An 18753-nucleotide genomic window follows, 5' to 3' on the forward strand; every position below is an offset into this window, starting at 1 on the left:
CTTTTCAGTTCATACAGCTCACTACGTCAGTTTATTCTATCTTACTACATATACTTTCCGTTTAAAATGTATAGTTTTCATTTAACATTGTTTATTTTCGTAAAGTGTTCACTAAATATATGGTACCTTTCATTTAGTATTTTACATTTCCTTTGATATTTCCGTTTAATATCTAACATTTCTATTTAATATTATATGTTTCGGTTTAAAAAATTAATAGGCATTTCAGTCAATGTCAATTATTTTATGATAAAAAGATAGAAAAATACGATGTCAGAAAAAAAAAGTGATTTTCTATTAATACTCAAACTCAAAAGTATTTTTTGTGAATAAACCAAATTTCAGAAGGACTATTTGTTTATTATCTATTATTATTATTATTTTTTATTTTTTATTTATAAACATGGATAAGTAACCATTCTCAATTATTGTTGTGAAAAAAAATTGAACTCTTACCCTGTCACGTGGGAAAAATATAAATGATCACTTTTTTATTATTGAAATCAGTTTGATTTTCGCAATTATTTATTATTAAAAAAAATTCTCCGGCATTCATCCAAAAACATTGAATTTACAGGGTCTTTGCAATTATCTTGGAGGGCCCCCCTTGTTTTGTTCTTTCCCCTTATGTACCTTCATACATATTTCATCGATTTCTAGCCTCCGAAGCATCGAAAGTTTGGATTTTTTTTTTAAACTTAAATGCATGCTTTAAACAATGAATTTTGATTATTTGAGACGTTCATAAATGTTGCCAAACGAGAAAATCAACTCAGTTAAAATTTGTGAACTTGGCTTAAATTCGATTAATTTTGAAAAAATAAATAAATTGGGTATTTGAGATGTTCATAAGTGTTGCCAAATGAGAAGGAAATTAAGAAAAGAACCATCCAATAAAATTATGAAGGCAGGAGAACAGGTGTAGTTTTCAGAATTCTATAACAAGGATTCTTTAGATTTATTGTGGTTTTTTTTTATAAATATAATGAATAAATCACAAATTTATTGAAAAAAAAAAAGGTAAATACATCAAACTAACAAACAAGTAAAGAACACATCTCCTTCTATATATATATATGAAAATAAATCATCTGCGGACGTTCGTAGGTGAGCACATTAACGATTAATGTGCTACAGTTAGAGCTAATTATGGGTTAGGTTGGGTTGATTAATTTAGTTTTGGTTTTATAAAGTTTGCTGTAAGTCTAGTGGAAATAGGGTTGGATGGTCCATATTTGTTAAGTTACTGTGCACAAATTACGGTTCAAATCAAACTACTGTACATACCACTTTTTACAGTGTTACTATTTATAAACACAGTAATACTATTTATCCAATAGTGAGGATCCGTTGAATTACGAAGTAACGATTAATGTGTTACAGTTAGAGCTAATTATGGGTTAGGTTGGGTTGATTAGTTTGGTTTTGGTTTTATAAATTTTGCTGTAGATCTAGTAAAAATAGGGTTAGATGGTCCAGATTTGTTAAGTTACTATATATCCTATTTTTTACTGGGTTACTATTTATAACCACAATAATACTTTTCATCTGTGACGATATATATATATATATACACAATAACTTAGACATTGCAAAGTTAGTTGAGTGGGACAGAAAATTGTGTACATTATAAGAAAAGACAGAAAAGGAAAGGGACTTTTATTTAAAGGCATGTGACAGACCAAGAGGATCCTTTCAGATCATAATTAACTCCCAAGGCAGTCCATAATTTATGAGAATTTAGGAATCTATTAATAAATATTTTAAGATTTTAAAAGTTATTTCATAAGAATTTTGAGTTATTTTACTATTAATTTTGAGTTATATTTTTACTATTGAACTTAGAAAAATAGCTTAACCAACGTACAAATAGTAATAGACTGGCATAAAAATCAAATAAAATAAAAATAAAAATACTCATGCTCTTTGAGTTATGAAATAAATAATATGAGTTAAACTAAATAGATATATTGTACTTTTTGTTACTTCTTATCCTAAATGACCAGTTATGTCAATATTTGTGAGTATAGCATAAAGAAAAATGTCCTTTTAAACATAAAAATAAGGTATTTGGTTTAATAAAAAAAAATTAAAAGTTACAAGAGACTACCATAAATTTATGGAATATACTCATCTCGTTCATTTTTACATATCACATTTATTTAATTTACATCTATTAAAAAAAATTGGTTAAAATTAGTTGGTTGTCTATATTTTATAAAAAAATTTATTATTTTTCAAACTACCCTTATTTAAAACTCCACTAGTGGAATATATAATTTAATGCTTAGTTGATTATAATTTATTGAAAATTAAATAAGTACATTAAATTAAAAGATAAATTTGAAAAAAATTATTGAATGTTGTACAAAATTTTTAAAATATGAAAAGTAAAAAAAATAAAAAAAAGCCTTCAAAATTTGACAAATAAAAAATAATAAATATTGCATTCAATATGAATACTTTCACATCTCTCGCTCTCATTTAATGTTGAAACCTCATATTAAATCAAGCCCATCAATGATTAGGGGTGGACAAGGGCTGGACGACCCATGGGCTAGCTCGAACCCAGCCCAAGAAATACAGGGCTTGGGTTTAGAAAGTTGGCCCAAAAAACTGAGTTGGACTCAAATGTTTTGGCCCAATTGAATTTCGGGCTAGGTTTGGGTCAAATGAATTTTGACCCGGCCCGACCTGAATAAATAAATAATATATATATATATATCATATATTATTTATAATATATATAATTATATATATATATATATATATATATAATAGTAATAGGCTTGAAAAGAGTAAACATTTATAATACTTGTGTTATATTTTTTTTTTAAATGTTTGAAAAAATGTTAGGGGTTGTAGTAGTAGTTTTATTTAGTTATTTCAATTATTTCATAAAAAAATTATTTATTCTTTGGGTCGGGTTAGAAATGGGCTCGGGCCTAATGACAATCAAATGGGTCGGGGTTTAGATCAAAACACCCATTTTGAGACATAGCTGCAAATTCACTCGAATATATGGGTTAGTATATTTGAGTCTAGCAGGTCAGGACCCAGACCCTGACCTATATCCACCCCTATCAATGATATATAAATTGTGGTTTATCCACCTTATTTTAAAAAAAAAATCGAGCCCATCAATGATATATAAATAGTAAGAAAAAAATAGACACCAACTGCCTGCGTGTCGCCATATGCGTGTGGCTCAAATGATAGTGAGGATAAATAAATATTTATACCAATTTTATATTTAGTAGATCATGTCTTATTAATGTTGGCCAACTATGCCAAGGCGCCAAGCTGGGCAAGCCATTAATGGCTAGAGAATTAGATCATGTCTTATTTTTATTTTCATTTTTGTTTTTGAAGTTAAATAATATTTTAAAAATATATATTTGTTGAAAATAGTAAAAACATGTAATATATAGAAAGACTAAAGAAAATTAAGAATTTAAAAAATGTTTTGGAGTTTTACATAACAAATTCAGCTAATTATCCACTGTAAATACCTTATCCATTACACATTCAATTTTTTTTTTAAAGAAAAAGGTCGTCTTTTAAATACTACAGTCTAAAGGCTATTTTGGCTCTTTCAGATCATTGTTAGAGACCTAGAGTGATTAAATAGTTACTAACTATTAAAGATTTCAAAATTTTAAATCCAGGATTTCACTCAAGATTACCTTTATGTAGTTTGACACGCCAACATGCGTCCATTATCTTTTGATGTTTGATTTTTAAAAAAAAGAAATTGACATTATTATCAAGATATAGATTTTATTTATTCATCAAAGATTTTTAGAGCCACTAATGAACACGTACACAAAGTGTAATGGCCTACATTACACAGTGGGGCATCTCATGATCTCCCACCAATTTATTATCATACATTGCATGCATGTACTTAATTATAAAACTATGTATGATTAATAATCTAACAAGTGAGATTATCTCCAGGAGCAACCCCAAGCTGGGAGCAGTAGTCCTTATAGTATCCAACCCGAGCATTCATCTGGTCTGTGTTCTTGCCATCACACTCAACCCCGCCATTGATGATCCTGATGGTGGCTCCAAAGCCCTGACCGGAAGTTATGGCATCATGCACCTTTTTGGCTGTCCAGAACCAAAGAGAAGACTTGAAGGATATAACCCGGTCGGAACCCACAGTCTCCGGAGCATTAAGGCCGTCGAAGTTGAGCGCATTGCCGGCGTCGATGTAGTTGTAGTTCCATGTAAGCTGAAGAGGACCACGGCCAAAGTACTTCTTGTCGGCATTGCATGGATATGCTGTGCTAGCCTGGCAGTAGTTCTGGCTAGCTCCATTAATTTCATCAATGTAGCAGAAATCTACACCAAAGAACAAGGTATATATATATTAATTAGAATTCATGTAAATTAATTAAAGTCTCAAATCTAAATAAGCTGATAGATGAGCTGAGAGACTATTAGACTTTGACATGGACTATGAACTTATATATGGTTGCTTGTCTAACCTTCCAAGCTTAATTAATTTGCTCATAAATCTAATAACTAGTCATTCGTTAGGTGTTTGAGCTGATTTTAATATTATTGCATTAATTAGAATTCGGATCTAGAGTTCGATGTACATAGACATAAGGGCCTACATCTTTTAATACTATATTAATTGAGTTCAGAACAATTACTATTACATGAGTCCACGACTTTCTGTTAAATTGCCCATACTTTCTGGGATTGGACCAAACAGAATTTGTATAAATTTAACTAAATGGTACTTAATCATAATAAATTCAATCTAATGCAGTACTACATGTATACATGAAGGTTGTCCTTGTGTTTGAGAAGAAGATGCATGCAACTTTGCAAGCATGCATGCAAATTACGTTGAAACTAAATTAATTAGTAACATTAATATAAATGAACATACGTCCGGTTTCATGGGTGACATGGGCGAAGTATGCGGCAATCTCCCTTTTCTGCACATCATCAGCACCGGTGGTGCCGAATTGGGAGTATGCCGAAGCCGCGCTGAGGAAAGCATCACGTGTGTAGAAGCCCTTGCCGGCACATCCAGCTCCTGCTTGATTTGCGATTCCATCAAAAAATGCCTGAGTTACAATATTACCAACAGATCCTCCACCACTACCACTGCTATAGCAAGGCCCTTGTTGGCACCCGTCGCCGCAGTAGGCATCACCGGTGCCGCAGTATCCATACTTGCTGCAGCAAAGGTTGGAAGCACAGCCGCAGTTTTGTGCCACGGCGAAGCGGGAGAGAAGGCCGGAAACAGCTCCGGCGAAGAGGATAGCTTGAAGGAATGTTATTCTAAATGAATGCATGGTTACTAGTTTTAGTTAGTTATGAAGAGTTGGAATGGAGATTGTAGGGTATTTATAGATGAGAAAGAGTTGGAATTTCTTATGCATGCTTGACTTTTCTTTGCTGATTCATCTCTTAGTTTACCTTATCATATCTCACTAGAGCCTGGTTAATTTGAAGGGATCCAGTCTTGTGCTATATGTTTGTAAGACGAGAGTTAACTTAAAGCTGAATATTTGGACATATGAGAAGAATATCCATAGGTTTGGCTGGTTTGAACGTAAGTTACGTGTGACTTTGGGTGGTAGAGTGAGGCCGGCAATGTATGTGGCGAAAAAAACCATTAATCTAGAGGGGACATTGTGGAAACTTAATAGTTCTAGATATGTTAGGTTTACGTGCATGTGGAAAACTTTTTGTTTGTACTTATTCTTGTTTCATTGTCATGCTTAATGTCCATTATTTAATGGTGACGGTTCATTGATGGCTTGACTTCAGTGGCAAAGTTTGAAGATGATGAGGGTTTCATGTGCAAGAGATTAATCTTCATTCTCTACTCAACCTTACTTTAATCCATTCTCATGATTTAATTAGTTTTGAAGGGATATGGATGTGGAAAAAAACCTTGCGACTTAATTATATATGTTCTAATGCTTTTTCATGACCAATTAAGTTCGGTGTAGAAAAATTAATTAACTTGTAACTTTATCATAGACCTAGTTTGGTATTAGATGTAATCAATGTAGAAAACGTCTCATAACTTTATGGACGTTTTTTTTGGTTGAACTAGTTGGGTGTTAAACAATAAGATATTCCTTATTAAAGCAATGATTATCCAATTTTTTTAAAAAAAAACAAACTAACCATAAGATACAATAACATCAACAAAAACTATTAATCCTAACTATTTGTTGCATGAATCTTTTTCTTCTTCCTTGATGGCTTGACTTAGACTTGAGGCAAAATTTGAATATGACTTAGACTTTAGAGGCAAAATTCGAAGATGTTTCATGTCCAAGAGATAAATCATCATTCTATTTCTCTACTCAATCATACTTTAATACATGCTCATGATATGGATCGTTGTAAGGGATAAGAATGTGGAAAAAGCCTTCCGAATTCTAAATGCCATTTCATGACCAAATTCAATGTCAGATGGTAATTAAGAATATAGTTTGGTATCAGATGATATGAATGTAGAAAACATATGTAACTTCATAAATTTTATTTTTTATTTTTTAAACTGGTATGGAGTTAAAAACAAAAGATTGCATGTTTCTCTTCGCCATTATTTTATTAAAAATAAAAAAAATTTGATAATAAAAATATCATTAACATTTTTTATTAAAAATAAAAAATTAATAAATTAAAAATAGAAATATCATTATAGCGGAGCAGAAAGGACGCCTGTAGTAAAAATGAAACTAAACAATTATATAAGTGCAACAAGTGCTTACAATAAAAAATTATGCATTACATTCAAATTCTAATCAACTAAGAACATCTCTTTACAAATTTTTTTAATACCTAAAAATTCTCACATTTTTGTAATTTTGATGTTTTCATTCTTCATATTTGGAATTTATTTGAACTTTTTAAAAATTCTATTTTTATTGATTATTTCTCATAGTTTTTTTACCTGTGAACTCATCAAGATGCCAATATTGCTAGTCAGCATAACCTCCTTTACGCATGGCCAGATCAAGTTGGTCAACATGTGCTGGGTTTAATGATCCTCTCAAAATTTATCATGTAGGACAATCTAATACATGAGGTAATAACTAAACTTGTCCAAGGGATGGGCTAGCAGCCTAAATTAAAACGTCTGCCCAAAAATTGAAATGGTTTGGGTAAATATATAAGGCCTGATATCTGGGTCTTAGACCAAAAAAAAAATGCCTATTTTAAAAATAGGTGGGGTTTGGTTTTTATTGTTAAAAGCACGGGCCCAAGCATGCCTAGGTCGGCTCAGCCCGAATTAAAAAATATATTTATTAATTAGTTTTGTACATACTTATATAATATAAGTATATATTTAAATAAAATAGTGTCGGCAATGTTCCAGCAATAGGCGGTGGTTTTCTGTAAACGACGCTAAATTAGCCGTGTTTTTGAGACCTTTAGCTGTGTTTTATATTTAAAAAGAATAATTAATTTACCAAGTAATTTAGCGGCATTTATATGCAAACGCCGCTAAATTAGCAGCCTTTTTTGTGCCATTAGCGGTGTTTTTTAAAAATATTTTTTTAAAAAAATAAAGTGGAAATTGCCAAAAAAAAACCCCTAAGTTTGCCATATTGCCAAACAAACCCCCCTAATTTTGCAATCCCCAAACCCCATTCCTTTTACACTCCATGATTTTGAAACCCCCAAAGTATGTGACGGTGGTTAACAGAGTGATTTTTAAATTTTATGGATGAAAATGCCCTTGCACGGGAAGTCGTGGCTGCAGCCATTTCGGCTGTGTGAGAGAAAGTGGGGAGGTTTTTCTTAGGGCTACAACCATTTGAGCCGCTTGCTTGTCTTCTCTCAACTCGCGTCTCCAGCCATTTTTGCGGCACATCCTCTATAAAATTCAGCTTTTCCCTTTCCACCGGTGTCTCAAAGGAGAAGTCCCGCGCAAGTATTCAGCATTTCATCAGTTTGCAATCTAAGTTATTGATTATGGTTTTATGTTAACTATTCTGTTACAAAGAAACATTTTTCGGTTTTGTTTTGTGATTTTGTTTTTATTGGAAGACATTGAAGCCTGCAGGGTGATTTATCGGCTGGGGTTTTGTTAGTCTGCAGGGAGATTTCTCGGCTAGGGTTTTGTTTTGTTTTACATTTTCGTCTGTGTACACGATCGAAATAGTTTTTCGATTGTTGTGATTTGCGTAATGTTTATAATGTACGTTTTCCCTTTCAATTGATATGGTTGCAGTTGTACAAATGAGGTCTCCGTTTAAAAAATGAGCTTTTATCGTTTAAGTTTTGTCGTCTGAGTTTAAATATTGGTATCCCTATTTAATAATATAGGTCTCTGTTTAACAAGTGATATCATTGTTTAAGAATTGAGAGTTTATCGTTTAATAACTTATATTTCCGCTTAACAATTTGTGAATACGGCTAGCTGAATGTGCTGTTATTGTCGCGGGCTTGTGATTATAGCGGTCAATCTAGTTAATGGGCAATGCTACTTGACACCGGTAGTAGAGACCGTGGCTGAATTGAAAGTTCACATGATCCCTCGACACTGGGAGATCATCCAAAGGACACCATTTGCAGCATTTACTGAGTTGGAAGCTGTATTCCAAGAGCGGGCCCTTCTTGAATCTTAGTTGCAAAGGTACGATAGCCGCACCATTAAATTCAGGATCGAGGAAAGCATGCTGACTTTCAGGCCTGAAAATGTGGCCCTTGTTCTTGGTCTGCGTTGCGATGGAGACACATTCGTATTTCAAAAAAAGAAAACACGCTCAGCTTTCAAAGAGAGGTATTTATCCGAAACCTACGAGAGACACAGAGACTCCATCAGGAGCACCCTTCAACAACTCGTTGGACAGAGGGGAGAAGAAATTTTTTTTGTGAAACTACTGATGGTGTACCACATGGGTACAATCCTCTTCCCAAATACCTCATACTCGGTTCCTAACTAGATCGTTGATTATGTCCATGATCTACCTGGCATGGGGCGATACGCATGGGCGCAGGTGACGCACAAGTGGCTTATGGAGGGCATTCCACAAACAGCTGCTCGAGTGCAAGCTAAATGCGCGGGGAAGAAGACCAACACAGGGTATATTAAGCGTTGCCCGGTCGCGCTTAACATCTAGTTTTACGAGCTAACCGGAACAAGAAAGAAAGTCCGTTTCTGCAAGATCCTAAGGATGTTGTGCTACGGTGAAAATATTTACTGGAAACAAGCGATGATAGAAACCAGTTTGTCATCTCTCGAAAGAAAAGAGGTAATAAATCATGAACAATGTGTTTAACAGTAGAAGTTAATGTTTAAACATATTATTTACCGTTTAACTTTGTTCATTTACCGTTTAAAAAGTATTCTTCAATGTTTAAAACTTTTGTTCTCTGTTTACGTTTATGCTATAATGTTTAAATATATAAGTTCAATGTTTCACTATAGTTTTTATTGTTTCAACTGAATGATTTTGCTAAGATTGTTTGGTTTACACATGTTAGTTTTCTGAGCTGGTTCCGGCGAATGCTGATGAAGATATATTTGTTAGGACCAACCGTCGGTTGGATGCTATTACTCCGGAACCACTTGCTCGAATGCAAGATGAGAAGGCAACCTCTTCCGTGCGCGCTCAACGCCGTTCTCTTACTTCCAGCCCAAAACGAGCACACATTCCTCGACGCCGGTGAAGCTATCCCCTACCCCGCCGGATTGCAACACCCCCAACGACGACATCGACAGTCCCCCCGACCATGGCAGCGCCCATGACGGCACTAGGAGAGAATGTCACTGCAACTCTTCTGTAGACTTTCCAGATATTGATGACCGAGTTCCCTCGGCTTGTCGCTCGGGTTGAGGCATTGGAAGGCCGGTCACAATCGACTGCGCCGTCCCTCCGAACAAATGAAGCACACGGGACGGACGCGACATCAGAATTCGATGACGATGAAATCATCGGGGAGGTCATTTAAAAACAGCCTCATTCGAAGAGGCTTGTAAAAAAAAAGAAAACAATATGCCTCCGTCTCCACTGGCGGCTGATAATAAAACAATAGTAGCACCATCGGCGGCTGATGGTGTTACCGTTGATGACATGGCCGTCACGATGAAGGATATCTTAGATGATGTTGCCATTACCGCGGTTGATAAGATTGTTGACTCTGTTGTTAACGAAATCATGAACCCGGTGGAACGGCGGCTGATAGTACGACATCAAAGATGGACACAATTTCTGAAGAACAAGAACCAGCTAACATTGTGTCTCCCATTGATGCTGTTGTCGTGGCCACAGTTGAGAAGGTCGTTGACTCTATAATCAATGAAATCATAGTCACGGTGGAACCAACGGCCGACAATACCGGATCGAAGGCAGACACAATCCCACAACAACAAGAAGCATGTAAGGATATGTCTCCGCTTGATGATGCTGTCGTGCCCGCATCGAAGGAAGATGATGCTGGTGCTAAACACCGGCACCCGTCAACAACAGTGCCACATGATAATCCCAAAACAACTGTTGACGAGGGTCAAGGGAATGCCGCCGAAATGACGACGAGAGAGAAGATCAATGCAATAAAAAATTGGAAGAAGTTCGAAAAGTCTTTATTCCGAAGAAGAAAAAATACGTTGGCCAACCGCGCCTCAACAAGTATGAACATGAGTTGATAAGGATCTTCCCCAACTGCCCTATGAACAAGTAAGTTTGAAGTTTTTATGGTATTGTTTAAAGTATTATATGTTACCCTTTAAGTTATATAGTTAACGTTTAAATATCCCACATAGCATTTAAACTATTACATGTTACCCTTTAAGTTATATATTTAACGTTTAAATATTCCAGATAGAATTTAAACTATTATATGTTACCATTTAATTTATATAGTTAACGTTTAAATATTCGACATAGAATTTAAACGGTTGATGTATCAGTTAAATATTTACAATATTGTTTATGTATCTCTGTTACTGTTTAATCGCAGCACTATCGTATGGAAGAATGACTCTGTCTGCACCACACGGTCCAGGCTATTCGATCTGCTTGAGGGGAAGGAGATGGTCGCATACGTTGTGATGGACACTTTCATATGTATAATCCAAAAGTCACTGAGCATAGTGCCATATCGTTATAAGAAGTGCGTCTCCATCATACGACCACTGGCACTATTTATGTAATGCAGGAAGACGTACATGATACCACTATGGCTATGATAATTATGATACCACTATGGCTATGATAATTGTAATCCTCCCGATAATTATGAATGACCACTTCCATGTCGTCGTTGTTTATATAAAAATTTTGCATGTCCTAATTCAAATCAAATTAAAATTTTAAAACCACATGTGACCCAATCATAATCAAATTAGGACAACATGTGGATAAGATAAATAAATTTCATAAAATTTGAATATATTCAAGATCACCAAAGAATACATATCTTAAGGTGATCTAAATATTACAAATTCCAAGATCAGCCAAGAGCACCAATCTCGAGACGATCTAAATATTCAAATCTCCGGATAAGCCAAGAGCACCGATCTCAAGGCGATCCAAAATACACAAATATCAAAATATATCAAGATTAGGTAAGAGCTCCGATCTCGAGGCGATCCAAAATACTTAAATATCATGATTAGCCAAGAGCACCGATCTCAAGACGATCTAAATATTCAAATCTCGGGATAAGCCAAGAGCACCGATCTCGAGGCGATCCAAAATACTCAAATATCAAGATCTGCCAAGAGCACCGATCTCGAGGCGATCTAAATATTCAAATCTCCGGATAAGCCAAGAACACTGATCTCGAGGCAAATAAAGAAATATTCAAATATCTGAATCAGCTAAGAACACAAATTTCAAGGCGATTCAAAATATCCAAAATTTTAAGATTAGCCAAGAGCACCGATCTCGAGGTGATCTTAATCTCAAAATACAAATCACGAGACAAACATATATATAATAAATATAATAAATTAAAATAAGAAAAATAAAATAAAATAAATTAAAAAAATATATATAAATTATATATATAATTATTAATAATATATATATAAATAAAATTATTTTATTTTAAATGGCGAGATAAAAGATAAAACAAAACAAATCAAATGAATCAAATATATATAATAAAATAAACCAAATTAGATAAATATATATATATATATATATAAATAAAATCTGATAGTATATATATAAATCGAATAAAATAATAAAATAATAATAATCATAAAATAATAAAATAAAATGAAACAATCAAATCGGATAAATATATGTATATATATAATAAAAAAAATAAATCAAATCAAATAAATAATAATAATAATAATGATAATAAAAATAATAACGACAATGATATTAATCAAATCTAAAAAATAATAATAATATCAAATAATATATATATTAAGAAAATGATAATAATAATATTAAATAATAACATTATATATATATATATAATAAAATTTTGAAATCAAATATATATATTTATATATCTAATATGTTTGGTCGTACGTGGTCACGGGACGAGAAAAATCTCCGTCACCAATCGTGATAACTGCCCATGGTCGTCCACGTCAAGGGTCACGATCAAAGAGACCACCTCACGATCTTCACAACTGACACCGGCCTGGCCTTTATAAAAGGGCAGAGAGGAAGACGAAGGGGGAAGGAGGTCGCACGAATCTAGAGAGGAGGAGGAGGACCGACGAGAGAAATGAGAAGATAGAAGGAGGAGGGAAAACCAACGAGAAAGGAACGTGAAGAGAGGAGAAGAAGTAGCTCATCATTTCCTCTCACTACTAACGTCGCTGTTGTTGCCCCTGCCTACCTTCGGTGGTGCCATTTTGTTTGCCGCATGCCTTCGGTGCTGTTGTCCTCAACACCACTACTTATGCCCGCAAGCTTACTCGTACTCACCTCAGCAAACGCCCGATGGAGCGGAAGTCTTGAAGCAAGTTCGGGGATGCCGCCCATGAAGACGCTGGAAGCTGCCTTACCATGGTTCTACAGAGGAGATTCTCCCTAAGTGACCAAGTCTCCAAGTAGTCAACCAGAATAAGTAAAGGTTGCCAGTGATACATTAGCTGTTACGAGAAAAGCAGGTGCTATCATTATGGTATGCTGGACATGTGACCGAAAAGGTGATCACTGGACATCAAAGTGCCCATATAAAGATCTGGCTCCACAGGTTGATGCCTTTGTTGACAACCTTCCAAAAGAAACCTTAGCTTCATCAGGTGCTGACAAGGATGCAGGTGGTGCATATATGCCGCCCAACATGCATGAGAGCAGGTGCTAAGCGATCTGGAACTGAAATGAGACGTCGGAATGATGAGAACTCAGTCCAAGTTATAAATCATTCAGAAGATACCCGAGAACCTGACCTCCTTAAGCTTTTCTGTGCTTTCGGCCCTGTTACCCATGTCTATGTTGTTAGGCGATCCTGTTGATGTAACAAAAGCTATGAGTGGTCTTTGTTTGCAGGGACGCTAGCACCAGGATGTCATTTGGTTACACAATCTTGTTAATGAAACAAAAGCCATGAAAATTTTGAATGTAAGTTAAAAGATTATGGGTTTATTCAATATGAATTAGAGGAGGCAGCCCAAAGTGCAATAGAGAGGCTTTTAATGACATGCTTTTGAATGATTAGAAAGTTATGTTAACCATTCTTTCGAAAACAGTAATGAGAGGGTGTTGTGAACATGGGAAAGTTTAATAAGGCATCTGTAAAGAATTTCTCATAATATACTTCAGAAGATGATCTTAAAATGATGGAGAGAGATGGAAAATCCAAGTGCTTTAGGTTTGTCAATTTTAGATAACCCTGATGATATTGTGCAAGTTGTGTAGGAATTTAATGGGAAGAAATGGTTCATCGGATCCTAAGATACTGGCTATGATGACACTGTTAATACAAGGAAGACATTATGTAACCAAGACTACGGAAATTTGAACTAGCAATTATAACGAAAGAAATATTGATGTGATCAGTTTCAAAGAAGTGAACCAAAAGAAACAACGCACAACTCATTATGTCTATGATTGCATAAGAAGTCTCTCCAAGACATAAAGGAAGCCCCATATTATATAGTTATGTTTGGACTTCAAAAGCCCACAAAACAGATAAATAGGCCTTGGACGAATATATATATATAAGGTCTTTAAATCATTATATATATATACATATATATATATATATATCTAAATATATATTTCTATTGTTGATTTTAGTTTAGCATTAAAGTCGCATTTGGCCATTTCAAATGGTGGGATATCCCATAAAATTTGACTCATCTTCTTTCATATTCAGAGGTGTTGTTCAATAGAAAAGTCTTTCCTTAAGACTAAACCTGTACATGATTGCAGGATGGGCCCAAAAGTGAATTCCTAGAACACTCTAACTAAAACCAAGAACCCAATAAACAATGCAGAACTATTTTAATCAATACTGGGTTGTATAAAATCTTCATTCTATCATATGCAAGAAGTTGATGATGGTTCTCAATGAAACTTTGGAATTTGAAATATTTCCCAACCCAATCGGACTTGTTGTTCCGGGCCCAAAATTTCATACTCATGAATTCACAATCAATGAATGGAGAAATAAAATGAAGGTCATTAAGCATAGCAAATGGCTGCCTTTCTTTCGCAATTCTCTCACGCAATATAAGGGAGTCTTTAAGAACAATATACCTGGTTGAGGAATCATAAAAAAAATCCACGTGAGATTCTCTCTCTTGTCGAAAGAAATTCATTTTAAAAAAAAATGAATAATATATATGTCTGTGTTTCTCTCAATTATATATATATATATATATATATATATATATATATATATGATAACACTACAAGATTTGTAGTTAAATAAATGCATTACATGCATGCATGCAAGCATGTACGTGCCCAACCAAACACTTTAGTGGATGTCTCCCTCACAATCAAGACACCTATGGATTCAAAAATGAAATGCAATGTAATGGCATGCATGCACATATGTTTACTCATGTGTATCATTAGTTAAAATGAAGAATTCTCAATAGGACGGGTCCACCATTCACATGGGATTATTTATATATATATATATATATATATATATAAACATCCCAGAGCAACATGCTATATTGATTAAAGGATGATGGATGGACATGGTATGATGCTGTCTCTTATAAATTGAATGGAAATCTTGAAGTGGCAAAACAATTTCAAAAGTGGGTCCCACTATGAAAAATCGCATGAATGATGTGTCTAATAAAAATTTTAGAAGAATTAAATCCGGGCATTCTTCAGGGCATGCAACCAGCCTTTTATATATGTACATATACATTTATATATATATGTATGTCCGAAAGTTCAAAGCAATAACAAAATCACTTATTCGGAAAAAAATGACAAGAATGCTTATCTCGAGGCAAGTCGGCAATGAGACATGCAAGACTACAACGAGGCATGCAACGCGATGATGAGGCATATGCAGCGACATGTGACAAAAAAAAATTAAATTAAAACTAAAGCAGTCAACTCGAGATTTAAGATATGAAAAGAGTTAAGACTCGAAAAATCCATATAAATCGACAATTGGATTCAGCAAGGTCAAGACATCATAAGTCGAAGACCCAAAGAGTTCACAAGTCAAAATATAAATCGACAATTGAACCCAGTGGTCTTAAGACATCAGAAGTCAAAGATCCAAAGAGTTCACAAGTCAAGATACAAATTGTCACACCCACCCCTTCTACCGAGGTAAATGTGGCACCCATCAGTTAAAATTCCCTTTTAACTGGAAACTGACAACCTGCTTTAAACAAAAGCAGACCTACAAATCACAATTTACAATTTTTCACCAAGTACATGTTCAAATACATAAATATAATAAATATAATCACTCTAATTTATGGGTACAACCGCTACAAGATCATGACACCAATAACAAGAAAGAAAGAAAGAGGGACCCACTCGCAGTCCCGGACTCAACCCCCGACTAGCTCTATACTCGATCGAGCAATCTAGGGTCCCGCCTCCTCGCACTCTGACCCATTCGATTGGCTTCAGAGTGGCTTAATAATTTCAAATACTAAAATACGATGTATATAAAGTATATAAATACCAACTTCTCAAATAATTTTTCCAACTTTTCCAAAAATAATGTAATTCTAGCAAAAATACATCTTTAAAGAACTTTTGAAACATAAACTCATCATAAATCAATATCAAATCAATTTTCTAAGAAAATCCAAATTGTTGTGAGAGACTCGCCTCCCTAAGAGCGGCAATGGGCTCGCCCCTCATCACAACCCAAAAATAACAAGTAATATAAAAAAATTCATTCTCAATTCCACGACTGAAAAACTCTCCCCACTTAGCCGTCGCGACTAGTTTAGGAGCCGCCAAGGTCTTCGCACCTCGACGTTGGCCCATCTGGGTCCCCATGTGCGACTCGGGATCCCGATGTATAATCCAATCAGGGCTCTACGCTCCCACCTGACCTGGACAAATCAACACTCAGGTCCACCACGCCACCTCTAAACGTTGGCCCGTGGGGACCCACTACTGCAGTAGTCGGGCCTTAGCCCGCCGCCACCATCCAAACCAACATGTAGATGCAGCAATAATACAAACTGTATAAATCATATCACATGGTCCTTATCCAGGACATTCACAGTACGATACATGCATAATACCAGTAAAGTCCAAATACAAAATACCATTCCTATGCCAAGTATGAAAACCAGTCCCACAAATATTGTCGGTAAAACATTTTAATACACGCACATGATTTCACAAATCATTCCAAATCAAAGCATATATAACCATTCAAAAATAAATTCATGAACCGAATAATTAAATCACATATACATGTATTTATACTATTCATAAATACGTATAATTATACAAAGCTGATGTATCAATATGATTGTCATGAACATCAACGACAAATAAGTTTAAGTATACTTCAACATTATACGCAATCAAACATGATAAAATGAAATACTTAAACATTTATTTTCAAAATACTAGCCATTAAATAATTATTTCAAAATAATAATAATTAAACAATTATTTAAAATAATAGCCACTACCAACTCACCTGGTGTCCTTGGGTTCCTTGCTAGACCTGGAATTCCCTCCCAAGACTGAACAACACCTAACAAGAATAATATAATAAAAATAAATAATATATTTAAACTCAAAAGAAAATACAAAAAAAAAAATAATAATCAACTCTCTATTGGGCCCACTCACTCCAATCGGTTAAAATCCGACCTTGCATAATCCAACTGGCTTTCAATTGCACTTAAACCAACTCAATTTAGACTAAACATAGTTAAACCAATCTGAACCAATCTCAATTCCATTGAACCAAGCTCAATTGCACTGAACCAAGCTTAATTGCACTGAACCAAACTCAATCAAACTGAACCAGCTTGAACCAACTCAATTCTTATTCAAAATCCTTTGAACCAACTTGGTTCAGTCCAAAACCCTTAACCCAAATCAACTGAACCAAACCCAAACCATCTCAACTTGATTTGATCAAGCCCAACTCAACCAAATTGATTCAACTCAATCAATTCAATCCAACTTGGTTAGATCCAACCAATTCAACTTGGCTAACTCAACCCATTTCAATCTAACCATTATCATTAACCTCCTAATCATCATAATCAATTTAATTAACCAAACAAAACCCTAATCTCGGTGCTACAGTAATTGCTACAGTAATTCCGGCAAACTCATCTCCATTTCAAGCAATTTCCATCACAAATACAAGGTTTTCAACACAAAAACAATTTCACAACAACACCCTCATCAACTCCATCATGATTTCCTCAAAACAAATTCATTATTTCCTCCAAAATCACCCAAAATACATACATGCATACATACATGAAAATACAACACCAAGAAATCCTTACCAAGCAAACAAACACTCCGGTGAACTTTCTCCGGCATTCTCCAAGCTCCAAACTCCTTCAAGCCTCCCATTTTCCTTTTCAATTTCATTTTTATTTTATTTTTCTCTCACGGGTTACTGTAGCATAGGAAGGATGAAGAGAAGAAGATGAACAAATTCTAAATTTTTCTCCAATCTTATGATTCAGCCGAAATTTACATTTAGTCCCTCAAAAACTTAATTTCTTACAAAAATAGTCTCTGAAAAAAACTCACAAATGGTCCCTGAATTATAAAAATAGTATTCTCAAAAAGGTCCTTTAAAATTATCCAATGCTCCCTGGATTATAGCACAATATTTCAAAAAGATCCCTTCATCTTACCTTTCAGTCCTTGGTTGCCAGAAACATTTTATATCAATCCTTTTCCTTTTACTCTTTAACCCAAAATCTTTTAAAAACTTTTACACTTAGGTCCTTATTCTTTCACTTGGGGTTTCTCAACAAGATTACTCCGTAGAAAAATCTTACTGCAACTGTAGTAATACCCTGAATATATTTTCCAACAGGTATCCAAAGGTTCAGGGTATTACACAAATCGACAATTGAACCCAGTGGTCTCAAGACATCAGAAGTCAAAGACTTAAAGAGTTTCACAAGTTAAAATATAAATTGACAATTGAACTCAGTAGTCTCAAGACATCAAAAGTCAAAGACCTAAAGAGTTCCAAAAGTCAATATTCAAAATCCATATAAATCGATAATTGGACTCATCAGTGTCAAGACATCATAAGTCAAAGACCCAAAGAGTTTCACAAGTCAAGACTTGAAGGAAGCTTCACAAGCACAAAGCCGAAGCCTATGGAAAGTCAAAATCAAGTTTATGA

At 34.5% G+C, this 18753-nt stretch overlaps 1 protein-coding gene and 1 pseudogene across 1 annotated transcript; one reads left to right on the forward strand and one right to left on the reverse strand.

Moving 5' to 3' along the window:
* Nucleotides 1-3760: 3760 nt before the first annotated feature.
* Nucleotides 3761-5327, reverse strand: LOC120270095 (acidic endochitinase-like). Its single transcript, XM_039277108.1, has 2 exons — nucleotides 4910-5327; nucleotides 3761-4350 (listed from the first exon to the last, which is right to left on the reverse strand). Exons 1-2 carry the CDS (start codon nucleotides 5319-5321, stop codon nucleotides 3938-3940), a joined length of 825 nt encoding a protein of 274 aa, XP_039133042.1. The 5' UTR covers nucleotides 5322-5327; the 3' UTR covers nucleotides 3761-3937.
* Nucleotides 5328-10384: 5057 nt separating this feature from the next.
* Nucleotides 10385-13423, forward strand: LOC120270195 (annotated as a pseudogene).
* The last annotated feature ends 5330 nt before the right edge of the window (nucleotides 13424-18753 follow it).

Source organism: Dioscorea cayenensis, chromosome 10 (genome assembly GCF_009730915.1).
Source record: "Dioscorea cayenensis subsp. rotundata cultivar TDr96_F1 chromosome 10, TDr96_F1_v2_PseudoChromosome.rev07_lg8_w22 25.fasta, whole genome shotgun sequence".
NCBI classification, from domain to species: Eukaryota; Viridiplantae; Streptophyta; class Magnoliopsida; order Dioscoreales; family Dioscoreaceae; genus Dioscorea; species Dioscorea cayenensis.

Coding starts and splice junctions, on each gene's coding strand:
- LOC120270095 (XM_039277108.1), bottom strand. CDS start 5,321: ATGCATTCATTTAGAATAACATTCCTTCAAGCTATCCTCTTCGCCGGA. Junction 4,351..4,909: donor TGTCACCCATGAAACCGGAC/GTATGTTCATTT, acceptor TCTTTGGTGTAG/ATTTCTGCTACATTGATGAA.